Source organism: Podarcis tiliguerta (assembly GCF_965153285.1).
Source record: "Podarcis tiliguerta genome assembly, chromosome: 10".
Classification (NCBI taxonomy): Eukaryota; Metazoa; Chordata; class Lepidosauria; order Squamata; family Lacertidae; genus Podarcis; species Podarcis tiliguerta.
The window spans coordinates 34873995-34891315 of NC_139543.1; the positions used below are offsets into that span (position 1 = coordinate 34873995).

Here is a 17321-nt window from a genome sequence, read left to right on the forward strand (position 1 = left end):
AGTTCTTAGGAACAGCTTAGGGATCTGACTGGAATATGGTTATTTACAGGAATTGGAGGCGGGGCTCCTCATTCCCTAGCCTAATCTCAAAGTACGGTAACTTGTGAAACAACCCAAAGACCCGTGATGATATTGCCCGTTTCGAAAATAATATTTTAACTGATAAAGCTTTCTCTCTTCTTTTAGCCCAAACTGGTTGTAACAGCAACTTTTGGAATAGAACCTGGAAGAAAAGTCGAATACATACCACTTTTAGAGAAAGCGTTGGAGATGATAGAGCACCAACCTGACAAAGTTCTGGTTTATAGCCGCCCTAACATGGTAGAGTTACAGCAAATACTTTGACACATTTTCTTGGACTATTCCCTTCCCTCTCTGACTTCATAATTTCCCTGAATATTTAATTGGAACATTTCATTTTTACGATACTTAAGTAACATTTATTTTTCTCTGTGGCAAAACTTCTATTGCTTTACTTGTTTAAAGCTTATAATTTTGTAAGTTTCAGTACAGCTGCTAAAAGTCATGTCGTAGAGAAATCAGGCATATATTTGGTGCTCCACAAGGAACAGCTATTTTTTCTGAGCCTTTCTTCTTGTTGTTAAATCCAGTTTAAATGGTTGCAGTGCTCTGTCTCTTGACACGCAGGGAGATGTTGCTCTTAAACCAGGGCGTGACCTGGACTGGCATGAAGAAATGGCGAAAGCAAAGCCATGTGACTGTGTCCCTGTCCTTTCGGACCATCCGCTTTATATTCTGTATACATCAGGAACAACTGGCACCCCCAAGGTAGGCCCTGCCTTTCAGTATCTGTGACCAAATTATGCTCTATTCCACATGAGGGAGAATTTAATTAGAAGGCTGAAAATGTTTTCCCAGAGCTTAGCACTCATAAAAGATTAGTGTTGTTGGAGCTGACTTTAATCGTATTTCATTACTCCAACATCACTTTTAATGTCTGAAGCGGTGTTGTCAGTGAATATTTGAGCCACTTGGATTTGTCTTCCCAACCAAAGTATTCCCAGCCTGCTGCTGCACCTTGTAGCAGTTCACCTTGAAGATCCTAGGTAGCTCCACTGTGTCTCTGATCTTCAGATTTCTCTTGATTCTCCCCAGATGACACCACACAGCCTTTTTTTTTTTTTTTTGGTCCTGTGTTGTGCTGGATCAGGATAAGATCAAAGAACTAAGCTCCTGTTTTGTGATGGCATTTGGATGAAATCGATGAAGCAGATGAAATAAACCACATGAAATATATGGAATAGCGTGTGGGAAGAAGCAACATCAAAAGAGAGTGTGTCACACATAAACAAGAAGCAAGAGGAAAGTTTACAGCAACATATAGCTAACTTGAATAGACTAGATGAGGAAAGGGATTGCTAGCAAATGGTCTATGAGGAGAGATGGAGAATGGCCTGAGATTAGGTGTGAGGAACGTCAGGCCCAGGAGCCTAGTGCGGCCCTCCTGGCCCTCCTGTCTGGCCCTTGGGATTCTCCCCAGATGTGGCGCTCAGGCCGAGGAGACTCCCCCACCTTAAGCCTTAGTTAACAAGAGGCATCAGCAGCTGTATTTGCAAATGACTTGCACAAGTGGATGGCGAGGCTTCTCACCATCTCATGCAGGGATCGGGGGGGGGGGCAGATAGTTTTATTTATTTAATTTAAGCCATTTCTATACTGCCCTTTGATTCAAAATTCCCCACTAAGGTTTACAGTAACTAATAGGGACACCATAAACAGTGGAAGGCATTTCTGAAAGTAAACACAGCGGATGGAAAAAATACATCAGAGACTAAAAGCTTGGCGAGTAGGGGGGTGCTTTTGCCTGGCACCTTTGAAAAGAAAAAAGAGAAAAACCTGAGCATAAGTGCCAGGAAAACCTTGCTGGGAAGAGGACTACGAGTGAGATGCCATAGCCAAAAAGGTCTCTTTCCTCTGTGCCTACTTCTGAGGGAAGACCTTAGCGTACTGAGAAAATAAATGTGTCTGTATCCCATGAATGAAGCAGTGCCAACTTAGATGTGCAAGACATTCTGCTATGTATCTGGCTAATCATGCTCCCTGTAGTATCCAAAGCCAGATCCTGTTAAGTAAAGTAAAGGTACCCCTGCCCGTACGGGCCAGTCTTGCCAGACTCTAGGGTTGTGCGCCCATCTCACTTAAGAGGCCAAGGGCCAGCGCTGTCCGAAGACACTTCCGGGTCACGTGGCCAGCGTGACATCGCTGCTCTGGCGAGCCAGAGCTGCACACGGAAACGCCGTTTACCTTCCCGCTATAAAGCGGTCCCTATTTATCTACTTGCACCCGGGAGTGCTTTCGAACTGCTAGGTTGGCAGGCGCTGGGACCGAACAACGGGAGTGCACCCTGCCGCGGGGATTTGAACCGCCGACCTTTCGATCGGCAAGCCCCATGCGCTGAGGCTTTTACCCACAGCGCCACCCGCGTCCCTATCCTTTTAAGTACTGTAACACAAAATCAGGAAAACTAGGGACAGTGTTCTAAGGAAAGGCAAGTAGTGAATTTTCCTCTCTCTAAGAAATCCCAAGTGGAGACCATGACAAGCCAGATGCGTGGATTTTCCAGCCTCTGCTGTTCTCACATGTGGACTGTGAGATCTGGAAGGATTCAAGCAGAACTCTTCTGAAAACATCAGTATCTGGGCGTGTATGTTCTCTGTAGTATTTGGACTGAAAACGACAAGTTTTTATTCAGTTACCCGAGGTTCAGCATAAATCTTGTAATGTTCTTTATAAGTGTGTTAGGGTCAGGAGCAGTGCATCTATCTGGTTTCAGCACAATATATAGGATATAAACCAAATTGCAAAGAGCAATCGCTTTTATTTTAAAAGAACAGCATTCCACACCTCCTCGTTGCAGAGATAAAATCTAAAAGTAAAGGCTATTTCTGCTATTCTGAAGGGCTCCTAGGAGCTAAGGAGAGAGTTGCTAATTGCTTCAGAACGTTAAATTATGGAAACAGTAATTTTCCTTATGGGATGAAGTTTCAGGGCATAATTTATTTACAAACGATCTTAATTTCACATTGCTTCTCACTTAGGGTGTTGTTCGACCAACAGGTGGCTATGCCGTTATGTTAAACTGGACCATGTCAGCAGTATACGGCCTTAAATCTAAAGAGGTAACTTCTATTGATTTATTTTTCATTTTATAAATTGTTTCCTGTGAAATATCCCAAAGTGATTTAACAATTTTTTAAAAAAGCATATTTAAAAACTATTTCAAGTGCACTGCAGAGATTCAAACTGGAATTTAAAATCTCCACTTAAAAGGCTTGTTGGGACAGGAAGGCATTTAGTAGGTGCCAAAAAGATAACAGATATCATGTCTGGTGTGTAACAGAAGGGTAGGTGCCACCACACTAAAGGCCTGAATCCTACATGGTTTCTGTAGAAGGCCTTCCCTGTCGTGCAGTGTGAAACAATATTTTAGCTCTCCTAGTTCCAGGCTGTATAGGGCTTTGAACACCAGTGCCAGCACCTCCCATGCCACCTGGTAGCTAATTGATAGGCAGTGTGAGTCTTTCCAGGACGGTGTCATATGGTAGCAATATTCCACTGCAATTAGCAGTCAAGCTGCAGCATTTTGCACTTGCTGCTGCTTCTGGAACAACCTCAGGGACAGCCTCACCTAGTTCATGCTTATGAAGAACTGCTTATACTTCAAAAATAAAATCTTTCTTTCTTTTAGGTTTGGTGGGCAGCATCTGATTTAGGCTGGGTGGTTGGCCATTCTTATATCTGTTACGGACCTCTCTTGCACGGGAATACAACGGTTTTATACGAGGTGACTGTTTATTCTAATGTCTGTTATTTAATTACTTTTATAGGCTAAATAAGCTCTCGGAGAATTCTGGGGGAAAAACAGAACACCTATGCATGTTTTACTGTTATGTAAGTTTAGCATGGGTTTGACTTGACTGTTCTTCTGCAGCCTCGTGTGTGGACTGAGCTGGTTCTTAAGTAGCCAGGGAAGGTCTACCCACCCAAAGGAGACAGAACTTGGAAAGTCACCTGCTCTCCTGGATCAGGAAGCAGTGGAAAGCCATAGCCTCCCACTATGTCAGTCAGTGAGCCTGAGGACCTTTCCTCTTCTGTGTGCTAGAGGAGGAGAATGGAAATCTTTGCTTCTGGTTATAACTAAAACCATAGTTTCCCATTGCATTCAAATCTGGGAAACCGAGGTTTGTTTAAACTGTACATACTGAGAGCCAACCTGGAATCAAGTCTTGAGTGGTAGGAGGCTTAAACTCTTTGGCACGAATAGGAGCTTTTTCCAATAGTGGGCACATGTGGGCTATCAGGATTTTGACCGCACCAGGTGGCAAAGAGTTAAAACCACCCCCACCACCCATCTCCACTATGGGGTTGCAGTCTCAGCTGGGGCATTCATTCCTGCTATTTGCTTTTAAAAACCCATGCATACAGTGTGCAGGAAATGTCTACTGTCGGTGCATTGGCTTGTTTTTGAACATACATTCCTGGCTTCATCCAAGGAGGCTACATCAGACTTCACATCCATATTTGTGAAGTACTGTGTTCTTGATCTTTAAGCCAGGCTTGATGCAAGCTTTGGGATGGGTGTTCAGTGATCTTTTTCCCTGGTTGTCTTTTCCCTCCCACAGTACATTAAGCTCCAATATGCAGGAGTGTAGTGAACCGGAAGCTGCTTGCCTGCAACAGTTGTTCTCTCAAGTGCGCATTCTGTCCAGTTTCACATCCTTCCTTCCATCCTTACAACAGGAGACTTATCGAGGCAAAATAGCGTCTTTATTTCTAGATATCTGGGAGAAATTTGGTGTGGAAGCTCTTCATCCCATATGTGCTGTTTTACTGTGTATGGATGAGGGGTGGGGAATCAACCCCCTTTCAGAGCTTTCTACAAAGTCCTGCCAGTGGTTTGAGCAGGTGCTTTCCTGTATGTTCAGACCGCAAATTGAATGTTGCATCTAGCTAATTATGTTTGCTAGTCTCCTAGCAGAGTTCAGAGATGCAGGAAGTCACAGCTTGTTAAGGATCTGCTCCTGTAAGACAGAAAAACCCGGTGGGTCAGGCTGTTTAATCCCATATTAATTCCTTGTTGCTTTCCTTTGTTTTCGAAGAGCTGTGTATAGATAGCCAAGGGAGGATTAGTTTTACTTCTCACATACCAGAACAATTCAGAGACAACTCCTTGTGAGGCTAAAGTGGTGTTGATGGTGTTGCAGCTATATACACCCCCTTAAGTGTCTTGGAGAACAGAAATGTAAGTGAATAAATAAGAAAACATTGGTGCTGACACAGCCAAGAAATTGAAATCTTAGACGCATTTCGTATCTGAACGTAGTGCATTTCTGAGCGCACCATAAGATGGAACTAAGCCCTTAATGGAGCAGCAAATGGATGCTTTCCTTCTAGTTGTATAAAGGCAATTTACCAGTTGCTTGAATACACTGCTGACAAGTTGATAACTACTGTTACATTCAGGACTCAAATCGCAGAAGACTCATGGAACACTTTTACCCAACGACAACTTTAAAAACACCTCCCAAATCTCTTTGTAGGGAAAGCCGGTGGGAACTCCAGACGCTGGAGCTTTTTTCCGTGTGCTCGCAGAGCATGGAGTCGTAGCCTTGTTTACTGCACCGACTGCAATTAGAGCAATCCGTCAACAGGACCCTGAGGCTAACTTGGGGAAACAGCACAGCCTGACAAGGTGAGTTTAGATTAAGCCAGAAGCTTGTTTTTACTCACTATCAGAAATATGCCCCAAGTGTATATCTTGAGTTCAGCCAGCTGTAAAGATGCTATAACAAATAGGTTTTGTGTGTGCATATATACTATGGCCATAGGTACATACAAATGGTCAAACCATCGTTGCAGTGTTTCAAGCTTGCATTCTCCCTCCTTTCTCCCTTATAATGCACCAGTTTCATCCTTTCCTCCATTACTAGTTTGAGCAACCCATCATGTGTTGTGACGTATTAATAGGTCAAACTTTGATTTGCACAAGCCGTGGTTTGCTGACAAAGCAGAATTGGAAATCATGACATGAAGTCGGCTTCAAATTCTAGTTTGGAGATAAAGACTTTCCAATACAATAATACCATAAAATATTTGTTATAATAAAGAGAAAGATGTAACCAGCCATCAGAGCCTATGACCTTATGAACCTTTGCAGTGACAAATGATCAAAACTGGTAGTTTGGCAGTCCAAGAGGTGGGTTCAGAATGGAATATATCTCAGGCTTGTTCTTAAAAATTAAAATATCCCATTATTTTACACTGAAATCTCTTTTCTCTCCCCTCCCCCATATGAACACTGCATATGATGACTCACCATCTGTTTTTTACAAAAATGTTCAGATGAGAAACCCTGCAGTCCTCAGACAATAAAAGCCTGAGGGGAAAAATGATTCAGCTGTAATTTCCAAACAATAAAGTGAAAGTGTGTTGAATGTACATACACAAAACCTCGGCTAAATAAATCCTTGTTAACACATTATTTAGATACTCACCAATATTACACTTACCCCAAACTACTAGCCCTCATACCAGAAATTATGTTACCCTTTAAGGCAAGGGTGGGGAGTTGCTAGCCCTCCAGATGCTGGACTCCAGCTCCCCTCAGCCCCAGCCAGCAGGGTCAACAGTCAGGGATCATGGGATCTTTAGTCCAGTAACATCTGGAGGGCCATAGTTTCCCCACCTGGTTTAAGGCATCACAGGCCAGCTGTTTTTAGTTATGAATGTTTGTTGTGGAATTTAGTTATTACAGATACTACAATCTGAAGAAGATATACTGGGAATTCTAGCTATGTTATTTATGACTGTACTGTTTGCTGCTTAAATAGTAATGATTCCTCAGCATCTCTGCTTACCAGAGTGGAGGTAGGATTTTGTGTAGCTTCCAAAGTGCCAATGAGGTGGCCCTGTCTTATAAATAAAGTGCTGAAGAGGCCAAAATGCTGTAGCAAGGAGAGAAGAGATCGACTTGCATAGGTTTGAACATGCCTTTTATCACATTAAACCTAGTATGCATTGTTCTACAAACAAAAAATAAATATTTATGGGAGCTCCTCTGCATAATTCATCTGTAGCTGTTCAGTTGCTGACATAACATATTCTCTGTTTTATTCTGCCATTTTATGGACAGGTTTCCTATGTGTCTCCCTCCTTATAATTTGCAAGTGTCTTTTGCCATTTGTAAGACACATGCCATTGTCATTTCTCATATATCTGTCAATGGTCCTATTTATTTACTGCTTAGCTCCCAGGATTCTACCATGAAGAGTTTGTGGAAACCTCCCTATTGTATGCTTCTTTCTCTACCCCTCTCAGAGCCTGCACTGGGGAGATCCTCCTTTTACAATGAATTTGGTACTGCAATGATTTCCTGGGTAGGGCTGACTCTACCATTAGGAAGAGTAGGGCAGTCAACTCAGGCAGCTGATATTGAGTGTCCTGAAAGGGTAGCAAATTCTTATTTGCTGTGTTTTTACTCTCACAGAGAGGAGTTTGGGGGATTTTCTTCTTCCTTCACCAAATTAACTTGGCCAGTCTTGGTTCTGTGCTCTTGGGGAGGCGGTTGCTAAGTTGCTGTTTCACTTCAAGCAGAAAAAATGCCCTGTCTCAGTCATGCCCCTGGAAGAGAACCCACTTTACCACGGATTTTTCTCAGCTAAGAAGTGTTGCAGCTATTTCTGCTTAACTGCAGTGCATGCTAGTCACCTCAGAGCTCCCTTCAGCTGTCTGTTAAATCAGCTTCATCAACAGGGAAAGTCCATAGCTTATTCTTCAAAGCACGCACACAACACTTACCTTAGTGTGCTTATCTTTTTTATATTGTGGAGACTTGCTGAAAATAATCTTTATTTGAAACAGGTTCCGAACACTCTTTGTAGCTGGTGAACGCTGTGATGTGGATACGTTAGAATGGTGCAAGAAAATCTTCAAGGTTCCGGTTTTGGATCACTGGTGGCAAACTGGTGAGTTCTGTGCATTTATAGCCACCTTTCCGAATAAAGTTTTTGTTTTCAAGCCAATTGATATGTGGAGCTTTTTGCTCTTCTGTGAATTTCTCATTGTAGCTGAAAATAGTTGGGATTTATTCCTCATTTGACCATGGACTCCCATGGCTGTGGTTTAACTTATTCTCCTCCTAATTTCATTTCGGGCCCCTCTTACTATTTTTCTAGTTTCTGTTCTCACAAAACTGAGCTATTTGGTTTATTTTGGAACTGGGAATTATCTGACTATTCTTTTACTGGAAAAAAAGACATGCATCATTCTACTTATTAAGAAAGTGAATGCAGCCCCAAATGGGGCTTGCTGGAAGCACCGACCAACTGATTGGAACTTAGCTTGCAGGGCTTTCTGTATTGCTTCTGTTGCCCCTGCGGGCAAAGAAAGCAGGATTTGAAGCAGCCACCAATTAGCTGCTGCTGCAAATCCCACTTTCTTTTCCCACCTAACTTGAAATAAAAACCACACAAGGAAATGAAGATACTTCACCTGACCTCATGGTGAAACCAGGAGATAGAAAGGTGGGTATTCCCATTTACTTGCCAAACTGGTCTACCTGCAGGTGAAATCTGGATCTGGATTAATAATCCTAAAATGTTTAGCAAATATGTTACCCCAGTAGATAGACTTCACATTCCCATTGCTTCCTGGTGCTTTAAATTCTCTCCCACCTGCTGTTGGTTCAAAGTCTTGTTACTGCTACACTGACTGGGCTCTGTATATTCCTCTGGCTCTCATCCTTCAATACACAAAGGAAAAGAACGCACAGGAAAAACTGTCAACATTCCTGATAATGCCTCTTCAGATGATTAACGGTTAGGGAAATAAAAATATATTCACTCAGTGACAAGAAGACATAAAAGTAGGTGCCAGGAATGCTTCCTTGGGGAGAGAATTCTGAAAGTGGGTCACCACAACAGAAAACAGCTTCAACCCTTTGCTCAGCTGGAGTTGCTTTTCAGCTGATGCACCTTTCTGGATTTCTCAGTGCCAATCAGCCTGCAGCAGCTGGGCCCAGTTCGTTTTCCTCCTGTCCTGAAAATTCAGCAGTTTGATCTCTTTTTCTCTACTGAGGCAGAAGAGCCTTCCCAGGATCTCGCCAAACAATTCCAACTTTAAGTTTTGCCTCCTAGTCCCGATCCCTCCTCTCCTTCTGGTGATGATATATTGGCTGGAAGCAAATAAATAAATAAATAAAAAGAACCCGTTTCTCCAAGTGGTCTGCACACAGGAGCAGTGTAACGTTAGAGCCATAAACTCAGTGAAAAGAAGAATTGGTCCCCCGCACCCTGATTACTTTTGATGAAAGCGGAGCCACAATTGTAAAGGAAAAAAATGTTAGAAAATGATTTAGTAGTAGTGTCTGTGATAATTTTGCCTTCAATTCAGCTAGCATAATATATATTGGCTGCAATTCCCTACTATCTCTTGTCTGAACGATGGGCTATAATAATATCTCCAGACATATTTTGCCCTGCAAAAAATCCCTAGTCTAAAATACTGGGGAGCTGCTACCAGTGATGGACCTGAGGGATGACTTGGTATGAGAAAGCTGCTTGTGTTCCTACCAGACATGTACTTTTCTTTCTTCTGTATTGCATAGACTCTATAGCAAACCATCTGTTCGTCTGTCTGCCACTTTCCCACAAAGTTGTACCCTAGGAGGTTCACAACAGATCAGGTGAACAATTAAGTGAAAAAAAAATATATGAAGCAGTATCAGTAAATAAATACAAACAACAACAACAAAAATCCATATAGGTTTATATAAAACAATTATTTAATTTAGCAGCTTAAAACTAAGAAGGAAAGAGGAATGAGGCCTAACACAGAAACTATACACATTTTTGTATGTTGCTTTCAATAATATATGCATTCACAAACACTTTACCTTAGTATATGCATTTTTTGTAAACGTTACCCCAGTGAAGAACTGCTTTACAAAATTCAGAAAAGTGGGTGGCTGTGCTTTTATGGATGGTGGAGCTTCAGTTTGGGAATTATTTTTGGAAAATGTGAAATCAGTAGGTTTACCTTTGAGTACAAACTGTATTAAATTTCTCCTCCATCCCTAGTGCCACCTAAGCCAGTTGTAGAGTTTCAGTGTTAGCCTGTCTTCCCCATCCCTCTGAAGATCTCCCCTCCACACTCTGCCAGTCTTATTCATTACAATTGTGAGATTGGATTGTATCCATTCCACCTCACTTGTCTCTGATGCTGCATGTAAGTTAAGCATGTATCAGGAATCTCTTCAGTTCCTCTCAACTGTTTAAGCTCAATCGCTTCCTCTTGCCTCTGCCCTTCTTCCTAGCCATTATGTCATTACTCTGATTGCAGGGAAAGGAATAGCTAAATCACATTCAGACATGATTTTGATCTCAAAAGTTATTTTAAGATCCACTAGAAGAATTGGGTTGGAGGGGTCACTTTTTAAATCTTATTTCCATAAGCGAGAGAAGCTGTGACAGCCTCTGGTTTTATATATTTCCTCTGAAAATGTTACAGGCTGCTGATGTCATTCGTGTTGCCTGGCAACACTTTTTTTTTTCTAGTTCAGAGACTGGAGTCCTCATTAGGGTAAAGTAGATGGTTTTACTGATGATTTGAGAATAGGGAACTGAGAGTTAAGCTCCATGAATCTCTTTTATAGAAAGAATAATCCTTTGCAAGATTTAAGGCAGCCACAGCGGAGCCTTTGTTGCAGAGAGGCCAAGAAGCAGTTTATAAAACACTAATCCCTGCTGTAGATAATTTTTACCCAACTAAAATAGTTAGCAGCCCAATCAGTCTTTTTCATCTTTATGGTATTAGTCTGACTAAAGTAGAAACAATGTTTTCTGGACACGATTAAATTGTAAATGAGAGATGCAATTACTTTTTGTAACATCAATTTGCATCTAATGTCCACTGTGCAGCATTATAAAAATTTGCAACAGAGGAAGCTAATAAGATACTTTGATTGAATTAAAACTGGGAAACACATATTGTAATCATGTGCATGAAAAAAAAAAGATTGTTTCTTTATTATGCAGTGCTTGATACATACTGGAAGTAAATGATGGGAGAGATTTCCAAGGTGATTCTTTCTCCCTTAGTCTGAGGAGAATGCTGTAGTTCTTATGCCTTTCCTTGCCTACAACGTAGTAGTTGTCTGACTGCTTGCTTCTTCCTTACATCTTCTGTGGGGCAGTGCTGGAGTCATGCATGCTATGAAAGAAGGGAGCTTGGTTCACCCAGAAAGAAGAACAGGATATAAATGTACAAAATTACAGTTTGAGACTTTTTCGATTAAAAAGCAAATGGATATACAGCTTGATCATCTGTGGAGGGCTTCCATGTTTTAAGGCGGAAAGTAGGGATGGGAATGGAGAAAAAAAAAAGCCCTGTTGCCTCCCCCCACTCCCTATTTTTCCTATAAGGTTTGCTCAACTTAATTAGCAGATTCCACAGATTGGCTGATGTGGAAGGATACCGCAAAGGACCAATCAATAGGGAACAGATCCCGTCGTTCAGTTGACAGATGTTCTATTGCTTTACACAGTGAGGCAGAAGGATGCTGCCTTCAGACCTTTAATGTTCCTGGAACATCCTCTCGCTTTTGCTTCTTGGGCTTCAACTGCATCCAGCCTGCTTCTGCTAGACTCCCTGACTCCCAGGCAAACACCTGGCCTTTTGGCTCTAAGGAGCATGCACATGGCCCCTCTGCTGGAAAATGATGCACAATCAGGACCTCTTTATAAATAATGTTATCCGTATGTGGAGATACACATGGGTCTTTGTACTGGAGATGATCTGAATATATGGTGTGCAGTGTTTTCTGCACAGCAGATAGACGGTTTGTGCAGTAGGTGTGCATATAAACTGCCAGTAATGTGACAGAAGAATCGGCCTTTCGTATATTACAGCATAAAACTGCATTTCCCCCAACACAGATGATCATCTCTATGTTTGAAAAACCTTACTTGTACAGTAGGGAGTTATCCTTCAGAAGGACGAATGTTTCTGCATGGTGACTAGCCTGCTCTTGTAGTGATCTTTTGATTTGTCAGTTTGTTCTGCAGGCCTTTTCTAAGGCTCCATAAAGTGAGTGACAGAAACGGGGGCCAGAAAAACCAGCCCAAGTTAAATCCTGCTTATTTCAACTAACCATAGCGATTTAAGCAAAGTAGCTGGATCGGAACTATAGTTTTGCTTCCTTCGGGATTTCATTGAGGTCATTTTTCTCAATCTGTATAGTGGGTAACAGTATAAAACATTTTATTCCATGAGCATTCAACAAAATTGTGCGTATGCTGTAATCACGCTTGAGGGCGGCATGAGAAGGAGGCAACAGGGCATGTGCCACCCTGTGGGCTGGCAGGGTGTCGTGAGGAAAGTGCCCCCCTAAAAACTGTGCCCGGGGTGACAGCCCACCCTGCCCACACTGTGCCTCCGATATCTAGTAATAACACCTGTGCATACATCAATGTAGGGACGCGGGTGGCGCTGTGGGTTAAACCACAGAGCCTAGGCTTTGCCGATCAGAAGGTCAGCGGCTCGAATCCCCATGACAGGGTGAGCTCCCATTCCTCGGTCCCAGCTCCTGTCAACCCAGCAGCTCGAAAGCCAGTCAAAGTGCAAGTAGATAAATAGGTACCGCTCCAGCGGGAAGGTAAATGGCATTTCCGTGCATTGCTCTGGTTCGCCAGAAGTGGCTTAGTCATGCTGGCCACATGACCTGGAAGCTGTACGCCGGCTCCCTCGGCCAATAAAGCGAGATGAGCGCTGCAACCCCAGAGTCGGCCACGACTGGACCTAATGGTCAGGGGTCCCTTTACCTTTGCCTTTATACATCAATGTTGCAGTGGTCACCAACCCCATCCCAAAGCATTTCTGTATTGGTACAGCAAGTCTTCATGCGAGGTTGGAAGTATATTCCCCCGTAAAATGACTAAATCCACAAGGAAGCGTACAGAAACAAAAAGGTCTGCCACTGAAATGCTCTCCTGTTTTAACTGATCCGTGGAAAACTAGTTTCAGCAGCTTATGAGCCCACTAAAATTAGCACTTAAATTTATGGTACTTACTATAAAAATCATATCTGCCGTGCAGTACCCTGAGAGTAGAACTATTTCTTGCATGAGTTAGCCTCCTATTGATTTTTCACGGGTGCCATAGAAGTGGATCAGAGAGCCATAGCACTGGTGCCCTCAGGTATGTTGAATACTAAAAATAGAACATTTTGTACAGATAGTTGAAGAATATTCAGTTATAGAGTAGCTATGTTTGGATATTTTTACTATCTAGAGAATGGAATTTGTTTTTGAAAGGAAATGAAACAAAATGACATTGGAGAAGTATGTTGTTTTAGTGAATGGATAGACAGCACACTAATTTAGTCTCTCTTGGTACATTTAACCTTTATTAATATTTGAGATCTTTTGATTATTGGCTCGTGAGGAATCCTGTGAGATTTCCTGTGTATATAGCCTTTAAAAATATGACTTTCAATAATAATTTATTGCCTTTGCTGACAGAATCATTGCTTTGCAGTTGTTGTAGTGATTTTCTTGCCGTTAGCTCTCCTGATTTCTGACAGCTTGTATGTGTAACAGAATTAACTGGAGTCCACAAAGTGCTTTTTCAATAGTGATAACAAAGTTACTAATAGTTCTTTACTTGGCAGGCTTTTATCAAAGTAGATTTGGAGAGCAAGAAACCAAGTAGGCTAGAGCAGGGAGCTGTCGAAATTGCTGTGGGAACTACAAAATACCCATTTCACAGAGGAGGACCTAGACATGCTTAGCTCCTTTCTCCAAAACAAAACAAAATAAAACACCTGGTCAAAACAACTACATTGGCCACTAGCCATTATGACTGTATTGGCCCCCCACTATAGGAAAATATGCTTATGTTGTGCTTATGCTTATATTGTCCTGCAGACATCCCATAGGCAACTGACAGGCCTTTATCTGAACAGGGTAGAGGACTATATGGGCATTTGGTCTAATCCAGCAGGCCTATTCTGTTCTTAAAATGGGGGGGGGGGGGAGAGAGAGCAATGAGAAATTTACCTTTTCCTATGCCACCAGTGAAGTTGTAGCATAATTTGATTGAGACCGCTGCTGTTTTTCAGCATCATGCTGTTAAGAAGTTCATTAAGGACGATTTCATCCATTCTAATCCCTCGGAATGGAATAATGGTGTCTTTTTCAGGCCACACATGATCCTTGCATCATCTGTTAGCCAAACCTGCTTTCTGCTTCAGTGACAAAGTTGATATTTATCAAACATATTAACTAAAATTACAGTAGTGCTTTATTGACGTTCACTGGGGGCCTGCTAACCGCTTGAGGGTTGTTGTTTTTTAATGACAAATCTTGAAATGAATTTAAAGGTAAAGGTAAAGGTACCCCTGCCTGTACGGGCCAGTCGTGTCCGACTCTAGGGTTGCGTGCTCATCTCGCTCTAGAGGCCGTGAGCCGGCGCCGTCCGAAGACACTTCCGGGTCACGTGACCAGCGTGATGAAGCTGCAGCTGGCGAGCCAGCACCAGCGCAGCACACGGAAACGCCGTTTACCTTCCCGCTATAAAGCGGTCCCTATTTATCTACTTGCACTTAGGGGTGCTTTCGAACTGCTAGGTTGGCAGGAGCTGGGACCGAAAGACGGGAGCTCACCCCGCTGCGGGGATTCGAACTGCCGACCATGCGATCGGCAAGCCCTAGGCACTGAGGTTTTACCCACAGCGCCACCCGCGTCCCCTGAAATGAATTTAATGTGTGTTTTAATCCTGCTCTGAGTAGGCAGGATGGACTGTGCTTTTGATTATGGCAGTGATTTCTCATTACAAAGTTCTCATTACTTCCATGTTATTATAAACGTATAGCATGGTCATGAAAGAGATGCACCTACAGATTTATGCCAATGGATTTGTAACCTTAGGATAAGGAATCTATATATAAATGACTAAATGCACCCTAAGTAATTAAACAAGTCGCTTTAAGACTAGCTTGAGGCAGTAACAATGTCCATTAGGTCAAAAGGTGCTATTTTTGACTTCCCTGTAATTGGAGTGAAACTGATGATTGCTGAGACCTATTTACATGTACAGTGGTACCTCAGGTTACATACGCTTTAGGTTACATACGCTTCAGGTTACAGACTCCGCTAACCCAGAAATAGTGCTTCAGGATGAGAACAGAAATCGTGCTCCAGCGGCACGGCAGCAGCAGGAGGCCCCATTAGCTAAAGTGGTGCTTCAGGTTAAGAACAGTTTCAGGTTAAGAATGGACCTCCAGAACGGATTAAGTACTTAACCTGAGGTACCACTGTACTGTCTTAATGTACATGTAAACTATATTAATGTTGGGCACAGCTTTCCTAACCTGGAACAAGGAGATTAAAGCAAAAGAGCTGCCACTGTCTCCAAAGCAAAGGCTGGCAGACACTAGCCATCAGCATCATGTTAGTTGTGATGGGTAGAACTACAGCAATTTTAGAAGTTGCTTTATAAACCAGAAGGTTCAGCTATGTGAATTGGTAAATTTAGTCCTCAATGTAACCTTTTAATATATGTATTACAAAAGTATGCTTGACCGCCATATGTTTGCCTAAATCAGGCATCCCCAAACTTGGCCCTCCAGCTGTTTTGGAACTACAACTCCCATCATCCCTAGCTAACAGGACCAGAGGTCAGGGATGATGGGAATTGTAGTCCAAAAACAGCTGGAGGGCAGAGTCTGGGGATGCCTGGCCTAAAGGCTTAAGGGAGTCTCACTGGAAACTTCTGTTGCTCAGATCACATTGAGACAAGTGTGAGCTTTCCCTTGGCTCCTCCCAATTTCTTGAAACCTTATGGGTTGTATCACAGAACTTTAGTGTATGCTGCAGTTTTCTGTTTTCATCATTCTTCTTGTTCCTTAACTCTCTCATTGAAGCTCCATGTCACCTTCTTTTCCCTTCCTCCCACCTTCCTGTTTCTTTATTCTTGTCTATGTTCCATTCCTGTCCTCTTTGGGTTTCACTTCCTTTTCATCTCTTCTTACTACTGCCTTCTCTCTCTCCCTCCTTTCTATTTCTCCTTGCCATTCATTCATCCTTTGATCATTTTCAAGTGCCTTTTTAAGGCCTTGTCCCTGGCTTACGTCTTCTGCCCTTTCGCACTTAAGACTCTTCAAGCTGTGGCATTAGCAGCTTCTGCTGCTCTTATCTCTCTTGTTTGAGATTCTGACCCCTTGGGCAGCTTTTCATGCAGCACAGCTGCCTTCTGAACTGGCCTCTAGTGTAGATTGCCTAAAGGAAGGATTTGGTTTTTTGAATTTCCAATTTGTCCTTGGTTCATATTCAAGGTTCTTTACTTCTTCCTGTGGTGTGTTGAGGCATGAACACGGAGGCATCTTCAAGAATGGGCAGTGGGTATGGCCTAACAACTGGAAGTTTGCAAGTAAATGGGTACAGTTGGGTGAAAATTCTGAACTTCTTTAATTTTCCAGAATGATGCTATGTGATAATGGAGGAATTTACTACCTTCCAAGAGGAGGTAAAGACCTCTCCCCTAAATTTCACTGCATTGTGGCCAGCCGATTCTGACTAGCAGCTGCAGTGACTATACATCTGGGAAAGGACGAAAACCCCAAACAAATAAGCATTTAGATCGATATACAAATGGCAAAGTAACTGATTGCCAGAACCCCAACTTATTGACAATTTGACACCTTTGGAAACTAGTCATGAGAGTGAAAACAAAATATTTTTTTTCCTTCCAGTAGCACCTTAGGTAAAGGTAAAGAGACCCCTGACCATTAGGTCCAATCGTGGCCGACTCTGGGGTTGCGGCGCTCATCTCGCTCTACTGGCCGAGGGAGCCGGCGTACAGCTTCCGGGTCATGTGGCCAGCATGACTAAGCCGCTTCTGGCGAACCAGAGCAGCACACGGAAACGCCGTTTACCTTCCTGCCAGACTGGTACCCATTAATTTACTGTACTTGCACTTTGACGTGCTTTCGAACTGCTAGGTTGGCAGGAGCAGGGACTGAGCAACGGGAGCTCACCCCGTCGCGGGGATTTGAACCGCAGACCTTCTGATCAGTAAGTTCTAGGCTCTGTGGTTTAACCCACAGCGCCACCCAAATCCCTTTCGTGTGCATACCAATAACAAACTTAGTTGGTCTCTAAGGTGCTACTGGAAGGAATTTTTTAAATTTTGTTTTGACTATGGCAGACCAACACAGCTACCTACCTGTAACTAGTCATGAGAATGTCACAGATACTTATCAGTGTTCAGTTTGCACTTCATAAACTTAAAACCTGTCATTCAAA

At 42.7% G+C, this 17321-nt stretch overlaps 1 protein-coding gene across 3 annotated transcripts in view; it reads left to right on the forward strand.

Annotated features, from left to right (window-relative positions):
- The window catches only part of ACSS3 (acyl-CoA synthetase short chain family member 3), a 73170-nt gene that overhangs the window by 19082 nt on the left and 36767 nt on the right, over nt 1–17321 (forward strand). For all 3 annotated transcript variants that reach the window (XM_083400963.1, XM_083400962.1, XM_083400964.1), the window contains exons 4-9: nt 187–321; nt 649–789; nt 3060–3140; nt 3710–3805; nt 5562–5713; nt 7882–7985. In XM_083400963.1, coding sequence (XP_083257089.1) covers nt 187–321; nt 649–789; nt 3060–3140; nt 3710–3805; nt 5562–5713; nt 7882–7985 — 709 coding nt within the window. The remainder of the gene's footprint in view (nt 1–186; nt 322–648; nt 790–3059; nt 3141–3709; nt 3806–5561; nt 5714–7881; nt 7986–17321) is intronic.